The sequence below is a fragment of the Schistocerca gregaria genome, chromosome 4, assembly GCF_023897955.1.
Source record: "Schistocerca gregaria isolate iqSchGreg1 chromosome 4, iqSchGreg1.2, whole genome shotgun sequence".
Taxonomy (NCBI): Eukaryota; Metazoa; Arthropoda; class Insecta; order Orthoptera; family Acrididae; genus Schistocerca; species Schistocerca gregaria.
Window position 1 is genome coordinate 543,273,428 of NC_064923.1, and position 11,921 is coordinate 543,285,348.

At 42.2% G+C, this 11,921-nt stretch overlaps 1 protein-coding gene across 1 annotated transcript; it reads left to right on the forward strand.

Moving 5' to 3' along the window:
• The first annotated feature begins 11,254 nt into the window (after positions 1-11,254).
• Positions 11,255-11,590, forward strand: LOC126267801 (uncharacterized). Its single transcript, XM_049973106.1, has one exon. The coding sequence runs from the start codon at positions 11,255-11,257 to the stop codon at positions 11,588-11,590; it is 336 nt and encodes a 111-aa protein (XP_049829063.1).
• The last annotated feature ends 331 nt before the right edge of the window (positions 11,591-11,921 follow it).

Consider the following 11,921-nt stretch of genomic DNA (forward strand, 5'->3'; position numbering starts at 1 on the left):
AGGTGGTATGGCTTACATAGGTCAAACCACACGCACCGTGAAAGAACGCTGCACTGAACATCAACGTTACACCCGCCTTTTGCAGCCAAGCAAGTCCACTATTGCTGAACATTGTATTTCTATTGGACATTCAATGGAGTATGAGAAAACAACGATTTTGTCCACAGCAATGTCTTTGCGTAGAAATAGGACTGGCAGAAAATCTGTTAAACTATGACAGTGGCTACCAGCTGGACAGTGCATGGAATCCCATCATCTCCATGATTTGCTCAAATCGAACACGACAGAGTGCGTCAACGGCTGTGGCAAACAGCAACACAGAGAGCGACTGAGTTCCACTATTCCATCAGCAAGGGTGCTGCCGGCGGGCAGTGTGGTTCAACTATCAAGTTTTCGATGCATGCGCAGAATAGTTACAGTACGCTATATACTGCAGAATGGAGGACGTTTTCAACAGTTTGTGATGGCTCACCTGAAGATGACTGGCAGGGGCCCAGTTGAAATATCGTGCAAAGTATTGAATGACTGACTGCAAGCCCAAAATTTGTTTGAACAGTCAATTCACCAGGAAAATTTTAAATTTCACAGCTATAAATTAAGCTCTAAAATCAATAGTCAATACTTTATCTGACTACAATGGTCAAATATTAACAATAAAATTTAGTTACCGTTTATGTACAAATCATAGAAGAAAAATATTGTATCAGAGAATCATAAACAATGACTTAATCATAGTATTTCATGAAAAATGATAGAAGGAACACTGGGGAGAAGTTTATAAAACAATGTTGATGGAATATTTAACTATTTCTTAAACACATTCCTACAGCAATTTGAGTTTTGTTTTCCCCTAAAACAAATAAGGGCACAGTTGAATAGAAGTAAGGATACAGGGTGGGTAACTCCTGGATTTAAGGTATTTTGTGCTAAAAGGAGAGAGCTCTACATAATTCTGAAAAGGAGCTCAATAAATAAAATAACCAAAGAACAAAGGAACAACCATATGGAACATTACTAAAGAAGAAACAAATAAAAACAGCTATCCAAATGAAATAGAACCCCTAAAAAACTATAGCAGAAATGGTGACACAATCAAATCACTGGCCACAACACAAAATTCAGTAATTACTTACTCACAGTGGCAGCAAACACTGTGCCCAGAAATAAACAACCAAATACATACACATTATACTTACTTCTACAGACGCTGCATGCACCACTAATGGACATTATCCTCAAAAATGCAATCTCTAAACAGATCGCAGAATTCATCAGTTCAATAAAAAATGGTAGTGCTGCTGGTTATGATGGTGTTTCCTGCAGAATATTAAAATCTGGTATGGACTTGATAGAATCATCTTGGACCAGCTTTGAAATCAATCAATGACTAATGGTGTATTTTCCGACATACCCATTGATGAAACTGGAAACAAGGAAACTACCTCTAATTATAGATCTACATCACTCCTACTAGCCTAAAAATTGTTTGAGAAAGTGGCCCATAACAGACTACTGACTCATTTAACAGCAAATATCTTGTTAGCTGCCCCTCAGTTTGATTTTCATAAAGGATTCTCCACAAAGAATGCAATACCAGAACCCACAAATGAAGTGTTAGCAGAGTTAGACAAGAAAAATTATCCAGTTGATATATTCTGTGACTTTGCTAAAGTCTTCGATTATGTAGGTATCAAAATTCTACTTAGCAAGTTAAAATGTTGTGGCATGCATTTTGAAGGAATGGAATCTCACCTTCACTACAGAAAGCAGAATATCTTATTAACAGAAGGTCTCTCAGGCATGAAACTAAGCTTACAATGGAAAAACTGAACATGTGAAGTGTCCCAAGAATTGGTTCTGGTCCCCACCCTTGTTCTAATCTACATAAATGACCTTCATATGACCTTAAAAAGCAGTTCAAAAACAGTAGTGTTTGATAACATAAGTGTATGAATCAAAATACAGCTCTGATGATAGTTGAAGATGCCTGCAAGTGGTTCACAGCTGACAGTTTAGGTTTCAAGCTCCCAAAGACTCATATTACACAATTTAAGTCCAGTATTAATGGTCTGTTAGCACCAGAAGTAGACATTAATGATCATACAATACATGAAACATAGTGTTTATTTCTGCCCCATTCAGTAGTTGACACCAAAGCTGGTGGCATCTTTCCACCATGCCAGATGTTATACATGGTATCAAAGCAGCTGAGAGCAGCAGCAAGGTAAGTTGGCAAGTGAGCAAATATAACAGCAGAAAAGACACTTGCATGTGACAGCAGACAAAACCAGAACTTGGGGCCAGCACTAGAGCTGTTGGCAGCAGCAGAATGCCAACACAACATGTGTAGCACCAGGTGCATGGACGAAACAGAGTTCAACATGCCTGTTCTGGAGTGCTTGGTTCCTGACTCATTGGCAAGCAGGAGAGCTGCCAGGTCTAGGAGCATGCATGTGGAGAGAAAAGTCACAGTCAGCTGGCAGCTTGTGGTAGTGATCCTGCACACTTTGAGGACAGGGCGACAGCTGTCATACAGGGAGCTGGAGTCTGTTGGGGAGCAATGGAAACATATGCCTGCAGAGCTGCATGGCTGGTGGCTGTTGACACAGAGAGCAGTGCCAAATGCCGGAAGAGTGGGCCAAACAGTATTTTGCTGGTTCCTGGGAAGGTGATGCCTGAGGTGGATGAATGTGGCTATGATTTAGTGATGTGTGTGTTGTACACAAGATAGCTCAAGGAAACCTTCAAGCAATTAATGATCTTGATACATGTTATAGACTTTGTGGCTTACCAAGTTGTGTCGGTTTAGTTGTGTCCTTGTTGTACCTGAAAGTGTGGGTAGTTGCATACTATATATCACAGGTAATTACAGATGCATCATTGTTGGCAAAGAGACCTTACCTAACCTTGCTCAGTCTCACTGTTACTGGTTGTGGAAAGGCCTTAGAGAAGTTTTTTGTTATACTTATAAAGAGACTGCTATCATGATACCTTCTTTGTTTTAGGTTCAGCTACATTAAGGGTTTGTTATACTCTTGTGAGCTGACATTATTCATACAATAATGTCATAACCACACTCAAGTCTCAATCTGAAAGGTAGGTCATCAATGAAATACAGCACTTATCACTGAAAGCGTGTTTATTATGAATATCATTTATACAGCCACAACAGAAATAACACCTGGGTACAGAGCACTGCTCTTTATACAAATATCGAATACTCCAGAATATATAATCATTACAAATAGAAGATATGTTGGAAACTCTCCAGAAACAATAAGTACAAAAAAAAAATAATTTCTAGGGTCAGGTTTGAATTGACAGCCTGCAGCCTACCAGCCAATGATGCAATCACTATGTCACACTACAATCACTTCAGATTGTGGTATTGCTTTCTGTCCTGGAGAAACAGTGACCCAGTTTTCCAGGAATTCTCATTGGAGCCGACTGCAGCACCTAAAATCTGGATCTTCTCAGTGGTTCCCTGTAGGGCAGCAAAGATGGATCTTCACATTCTGGCCATGTAGTCACAACCTCTTCACAATGATGAAGAGTGAAAGTAGCCCCTCCCATTGCAGTTTTGCAGTTGTTGAGTGATTCTTCAATTTCCTTGAACAAGAAGTCCCCATCATTGATCTGTGCCTCAGGACAGCAGTAGAGCTTAACATGAATGACAATGATAACACTTCTGTGCTTTTCTCTTCTTGATGAAAGGTCATATCCTTGACTTACTATGTGATGTCTGACAAGTGATGAAGAAGACAATATAGAACAAGGCAGCACTTCAGTAACTTCTCTAATAGTCACATTTTCCACACAGCTGTAAAAATCCTTACCATGTCTCATAAGCTGTATTTCATTGGCTGGTGCTTGGAAATTGTGATCTTGATCTTTCACCTACACTTCCAGGGTTTATATGGGAGCCAGCTTCTTTGGTCCTGGCAATGAGATGTTCACACAGTCTTCCTGAATGTCATCCAATTGAAATGGAAACAGTGAATTCACAGTCCTTTCAGCCTTGCAGCCACGAAGCAGGAAATTGTGTTAAGCCTATAGTGTCTTGCTTTTCTGTGTTGTATGCAAATACCATGTTGGGCAATACTGTATCTAAATCTCTCTGTTCAACATCAAGTACATCAACAGCATATCTGCAAACATCTTATTACAGAATCCTGTGAGGCTGTTCACCTGTGGGTAGAAAGCAACTGTCATTTTGTGAGTGATATTACAACATAAAGTTACCTCTGATGCTGTTCTTGTCTGCAAAAATTATCCATGCTCAAAGATGCTCACAGGATGCTCTGTGCTTCAAAATTATGTATTCTACAAGAACTCTGAATTTCCAGAGTACCAGCAAATGGCACAGCTTTGTTGACAGCAGAGTAAGTGAGGTAGTCAGTGCTACTTATTATCCATCGATTCCCATTTGTTGACTTCAGGAATCTCCCCAAGAGGTCGATTCCAATATGGTGGAATGGCACTGCTGCAGGCAGAATTGGTACCAGGTGTCCCAGAGGTAACTGCAGCATGTGTTTCTGCCATTGGCATTCCTTATAGTGGCTCAAATACTTTCTAATGACTAGGTAGAGACTTGGACTGATTATGTCTAGAGTCTTCACGAGTCTCCAATGATCAGATGTTGAAGTATCATGGAAATATTTCAGAATAGCTGGCCACAGATGAGCTCAGATGTTGAGCAACCATTCCTGTCCAATTGGATCATAGTTCAACTTATATAATGTCCCATTTATTAACTGGAATTCTCCTTTGAATGGATCCTCTTCCTCCTCCTCCTTCAAGGTTTCTATAGTTTTCAGCAATGGTGCATCATCTCTCTATTCAGCAGCAATGTCATTTAATGATGCACTGAGATTTCATTCACACTGCTGTGTTCTGCTAAAGGATGTCTTGGAAAGTGGAACTGTCTCCTACCTGTCTCAGGGCAGTCACAGGCTGATGTGGCCTGATGGCTTAATGTAAATCAATGTTGCTTTTCAGATGTGGTGACAGTTTATAGAGATCAAAACTGTTTCCCAGAGACCAGGGCGGGGCTGACCACATATAATATCAGAAAGAGAGAACCATTATTAGGCTGCAAAGGCATGTCGTACCACCTTAGTACTGCACGGCAACTGGTATTCGACCTTGCAGCACCTACTGGACATGTTGCAGTGAGGTAAACAGTATACAGAAGGCTCTGGCAGAGTGGCCTTTATTGTCGGAGACCTGCTGTATGTGTGTCTCCTGGCACATCTTCATAGAAGGGAACATCTAGAGTGAAGCTGTCAACATGCCAATTGGATGGTCTTACAGTGGCCCAATGTTCTTTTCACATATGAGTCCTGATTTGGTCCGGACAGTATTCTCAATGGATCCACATTTGGAAGGAATGTGGAACACGATTTTAGTACCCAACCATTAGCGAAAGAGAGTGATATCAAGGATGATCCCTAATGGTATCGGCAGGGATTATGTTGATCACTCAAACACTTCCTCATGAAATTGTATTTTTAAAACACCAAGGTTTAACTTGTGTCACGTATCGTGATGAGATCTTGCGACCTCATATGTGGCTGTTGTGAGATGCTGCGGGCCCAGACTTCATTTTGCTAGACAATTATGCTCGACCACATAAAGCATGAGTCGTTGATGTTACCATGGAAACAAAAGATACTGCATGCATGGCATGGCCTGCTCCTCTTCCAATTTGAATCCCATACAGCAAGTCTAGGATGCACTGGCGACATGGGTCACATCATGTCAGCATCCACCAACCACTCTCCAAGAATTGCAAGAAGCACTGCATGAAGAATGGGAATTATTGCCTCAAAATGAGACTGATGGCATCTTTCCCAGCATGCTCTGTCATTTGTCGAGCTTGTATTTCTGCCCAGGTGGCCACACCCCATAGTGAGTGAATTAATTGGTTTTCAGAATGTGTCTAAATCCAGTAAGTTGGAAAAAATGAAGAACAGTCCTGTTTGCTGTTATGTGTGTTGCAGTTGTTTATGTTCTGTATTCTTTATATTGCTTCTACTTTACTATCACCTGATCATACTGTTTTGTGTCAAAAGAAATGCAACTTTACAAAATTTTGGTACATTGCTTTCATTTTGGACACCAGAGTAGTTAAGTGGTTCTTTCTACATGTACCAGCACTGAAAATGATGCAATGATGAGGTCCAGCCCTACATTCATACATCTTATACAGATAGAGACATCCAGACCACTAACTCCAGACATGACTTTAACAGTTTGAAGATAACCACATAGAGCAATGTCAGGCTGAGGAGAACAGCCATTACACCATTATTTAAAGTGTTACTGTAACATATTGTAACACCACAGCCACTTTTGACAAGTCGCTGCGAACAACCATGAAGGAGGAAGGGGCGAGACTCCCTGGGACGAGCCCCCGGGTGCAGTCATTTGCAAGCACACAGCTGGAAGCCAGGCTGACGTGCTTGCCTCGCTCAAGAAGGGATACAATGCAAGGGGCTCATCTCACAACGATAAGAATGCTGAGAGCTGATGGACACCTGCAGCCATTAGGATGGAATGCCAAGAATGTTCACGCAAAAGCATCTGAGTTCTTCTGGCATTGCAGCAGTCATTCTACCTGCCTTAGAAAACAAGGATGTGCCGACAATTCCAGCACCCCACAGGCACAGGAAAGAGTGTGCAAAAAGCGTGGGGTGGCATGTGAAAGAAACCAGCATTATAAAGATGATGCTTTCCTTGACAGTGAGGACATTCCTTGGAAATAACAGATGCTGGCAGATTTTGAGATGGAGCCCAAACATGAGTCTGTCCAGAACTCACGCACAGAGAGTAGTTATAAAGAAGTGTTGTGTAGTTGCTCTCCCAACAGCCTCGGAATTCAGGAAAACATCTTAAGAATGTGAAATTGTGATAAAGATGCCAATTCATGAGGCACACACCAGTCCATGCCAGATAGAAAATTTCCACCCTGCACAGAGAGGCGTGGTGATGAAACAGCGATCTGTCGTTGGGCTACATTGAAACTTTTATCCACCAATGACAACGCCAAAAGGAATAATGTTTTGAAGAGGAATTGAGCTGAGAGAGGGATGAGAAGCGAAAAAGGGGAGTCGTGGAGACACCACAGAAGCGAGAGGACATGGGCACTCTTCCACCCGTCACCACCATCCGCATTCCGACGCCATGATATCATAGTTTCAGCCACACAACTGATGACTGGCAGACAACACAGAGATCGTACCTGGGACCTGCCACAAAGCTGCGATTGCTAATGAGGGCAGCCAACTCGTGCAGCACAGTTCTGATGCAACGCGCTGCACCGACAGCAGCATACGACGAACGATAACAAGAATGATGAGGTGATTCATTCCCTCCTCCTTCCCTTAATAACTGAGTCGTGTCCATGTCCAGTCAAATCAGCCCTGAGATTTATAATTTTGTTTTGTTTTGTGTAAACAGCATGAAAATAAATACATTTTTTTAATGTTTTGAACATATAAGCAATCTTTTATATTCATACATGAACCCCTTAATTTTGTACCCTTTGTGTTAGATTTCATTTAACTTCTCGAATTCACTACAGTTTTGGTGCCTAACATGGGGCGACTCTTATCTGATGTCACAAAATAATTTCCTGAGTTGATCACTACATTTTGGCGCCATACGTGGGGCATGGATTTGACTTCATTCTCACGTTCTTGTTAGTGTGAGAACTTCGAAGTTTCAAGGCACGATTCAGGAGGAATCCCAGTTCCATTATTAGCATATGTTAACAGCATTTGTGTGAGATGTCAGGCACATGGATGGCATGTTTGTGTGAGCTAAGTACGTTGCAAATGAACATATAAATTAGATATAGCGGTAGCTAGTGTAGTCAGTTTTGGTTCCCATAGCCTCCTAGTAATTTTTTATGTAATTTCAGAATGTGAAGTTTGTTGTTGTGAATATTCTGTTCCCCGATTTCCATTGTTCTGTTTGCTGTTACCAGTGTTGTCATCAGCATTGTAGTGTCTCTGTTCATTCTGTGGAGTGGTTCTAATTTATAGGTCTGGGACATCGATAAATATGGAAAGACGGGTACGCAAAGTCAGAGTCCACTAAATCGGATTATCGTGATACTAGAAAACCACACATCACAGTTAACAGCCATAAGGGAGCAGAATAAAATGTGGTTTGAAAGACTCAAAATGGAGCTAAATATTTGCAAGCAAAAGCTTGATCGGCAGATCACTGAAGTTAGGCACGAATTGGTGACCGAAACTGAAAAGACACGGATGGAGGTCATCAACAACCTAAGTGAAGTGAGGAAGGAGTGTAAAACGAATGGGGGTAAACCCAAAGATGACTGATATCTTTGTGTGCCTAGATAAGGAAAGTAAATCATCCAAGGAAATACAAACACGAGTGTCAGTCCTCAAGCAAGAAGTGTCTGCAATGCGACAAGGTAATGACCTTGTACCGCAGGTCGCACCACGAATTTGCAAGCCGTACTACTGATGCCTGGGGTGGACACACCACTGCTCGAGTTCGGTCAAACGGCAGCTCTCATCCGAAAGCATACCTAAAGAATTTAGACGCATATCTGCATGCAAAAGGAGTGGCGGAATGTAAAGCTCTACTCGCGCGCCATGTGCTCGATCAGGAGGAGGCTGCTTAGTTTTATGTCACAATTTGCAAGAAAAATAGTTACAAGGATTTCTGCACTAAGTTTCTGGCAACATCTTGGAACCTGGTGGCACAGGCGAGTGCAAAGGTGAGTATATATCAGGGACAGTGTGCGTCACTGTCACGCCAATCCATGGCAACCTATGCTGCTCACTTTGCATTCTGGTGGGATATCTAGAAGACAAAATGTCAGAGGAGGTATGGTGCAGCACGATACGCTCACAGTTTCCTGCTCATGTACAATGTACACTCCAGGGGCATGGTCAAGAGAACAGTTCCTAGGTATTTAAAGGTCCTTGGGCGGAATTGAAGAGCAGCAGAAGCAAAGGACAGCAAATGGACACACAATTAGGACAGAAATGGGGCGCTGCCAGGGTTTGTGCACTGCAATGACAGACTGAATTGGCGCAATTACAGACGAATGAGAGAAGAGGTGGAATAGGTGAGAACGAGATAGACGTCTTGGTCCACAGCATGGAGAACAAGGCAGGAATGAAGTGCCAAACCAAAGACACCATGAGAACTGTTTATGGGACAGATCGTGAGAATAATACAGGTTCACCACCTCTGACCCCACCTCAGGCAGATGAGCATGAGAACTCGCAAATTAATGATCAGAGAAAATGAGATATTGCAGGGGACGCCACGGCAGAGAAGGGCCATCACATATGCAAAGTGCAGTACTGGCAAGACGACATTGCCAGAAAAAGAGCCTGTCTCGATTCTGAGTCACAAATGAAAGCACTTTCAATGTCTTTTTACTCAAACCTGGTGGTAAGTTGTACTAAATTAGCTGAGATATCTGTAAAAGGAATCTCACAAACTCCCGCTTTTGAGGCAAAAAGATAGAATGTAGGGAAACAGGTCTCGGTGTAGTTAAGCAGCGGAAGAAGTACCTTCCAGGTGAATGCAGTTGTCATCTGTGGGTTGTCGATCGATTTTATAATCAGGAATGATGTACTCTCAAGAAGATAGGTGATCAAGAATTGGACCACTAATACTGTGGTCAGTTTGTTCGAAAATCCGATCACATAGGGTGTAGAGGGCACACTTAATTTAGAAAAATGTAGGGAGAATGAGGAAATTTTCATAGATGGGACATGGGAGCTAAAAGATGATTTATTAGAGGGACCAGGTGTTCCAGATGAAGTCAGTTAACTGTCCACAAGTCGTGATGAGAAATCCACAAACACAGCTGACTGGTCATAGGTTAGAGACCTTCAACATATACTACCAGGGTTTATAAGGCCAGAGGCCGTAAATGAGTGCACTCCCGTGATACCCCAAGCTGGCCATGCGATTACTGATGACACGCCAAAAAAGGAAGAAGAGAATATACAGAGGGAGACCACAGTCAAATGACGTGACTATGAATGAGCTGAGAAAATGAAAAAGATTGAAGGTGATGCCCCTACAGCCACAGAGAAACTCACGTGGAATGTAAAATGCGAGAGCGATTGCAGAGTGACAGAGAAGCAATGTGAAGTGCATCACAGGAGTACTAATTACCACTTGCCAGTAGTAGAAGATAATGTTGTTCCCTCCACGGTCGCAAAATTTGCAAAAGTAAGATAGTTCTTTGGTCTGATTTCATTTTACGGGGAACACATTGTCAATTTCTTGCAGACGTTGAATCCTCTATACATGCTGTTGAAGAAGGGCAAGAAGTGGAGCTGGGGAAACGAGGAGGAAAATGGGTTCAAGAAGGTTAAGATTGCGTTTGGTGACAGTATTTGTTTGGCGCATCCTGACTTCACGGCACCTTTCCAACTCTTCACAGACACAAGTGCAAAAGGTATTGTGAGATGTCTGCAACAGGAAGAAAAGATGGGAACATGCACACTGTCGCCGGAAGTTACTGGAAGCTGAGACATGGAATTTCATTACAGAATTAGAAATGCTGGCAATAGTCTATGCACAAAACAGTTTAGGGTTTACCTGCTCGGCCGAAAAAGTCGTTTATATACAGATCATCATACTCTAATGTTCATCAAAACTGTCAGATAAACGAGTAACAGAGGGATGTGTAGGGGCCCTGGCGATTCAAGAATTCGAAATCGCTTATTGCTGGGGTAAACATAACAAATTTGCCAACTGGTTAAGCCAAAATCCTTTGCATGAAGACGACGCCGAAGAAAATGTCATGCAAGAAAATAATGGAGTTATAATGGCAATGTTACAACAATGGGACCAGGCACACATCCAACAAATATGGGAGAGAGTTAGCCACAGCACAAGACCGACCAACAGCAAGAAATCCGGATAGTAAAGGACTTTCTGACGTATGGCGCTGGTGGAAAGGATGTGCGAATTATAAATACTGGTCTACAGTGCACGATAAAGTGGAGGATATGTTTCCGATGGAACGTGAAATAATGAAGGTGAAAAGTTTGGCTCCCTGATGCCCTTTAGAGGACTTAATCGATCACTATCACCAGCACCTTGGCCATTGTGAGGCAACAAACTTGTATGCGACAATCACCAAGGAGTGGAAACAAACCATTTCAGATACAAAATTACAGAGGTAGTTAGAAAATGAGACATGTGCCAGCATGTAAAACATCCAAACATGATTGTGTGATGTGAAATGCATGCCATCACACCAGAAGCACCAAATGACCTTGTGTGCGTTGATCATTATGGCCCTCTGCTGAAGGGACAGTTTGGGCAGCAGTTTATTTTCGTTGTTGTGGATGCATTTACTAAACATGTCAGGCTTTATGCCACAAACTGCACCACAATGAAAAGCTGTGTAAACATTTTGATGGAAGATTATGTGCGCACATGTGGGAAGCCCAAGAGTCCTCTCAGACCATGCCCAATTTTCACATCTCCGAGGTGGAAGGCAGGATTAGAAAAGGAAGGGATCAAAGTGACAGTCTCCTTAATTAGCAACCCTCAATCTAACCCTGCAGAACAATAAATGCAGTAGCTGGGAGTGCTCTTTAGAATATTGGTTCCTGACAGACACAATGCCTGGGTACAGCGCCTACCAAAGATAATGACAATACTAATAATAATGGTTGAAATGGCTCTGAGCAGTTTGGGACTTAACATCTGAGGTCATCAGTCCCCTAGAACTTAGAACTACTTAAACCTAACCAACCTAAGGACATCACACACATCCATACCCGAGGCAGGATTCGAACCTGCGATCGTAGCAGTTGCGTGGTTCTGCACTGAAGTGCCTAGAACCACTCAGCCACCACTGCCGGCCAATAATAATAATAATAATAATAATAATAATAATAACT

Bases quoted from the DNA above. Each gene is read 5' to 3' on its own strand.
- LOC126267801 (XM_049973106.1), top strand. From the start codon at position 11,255: ATGCATGCCATCACACCAGAAGCACCAAATGACCTTGTGTGCGTTGAT.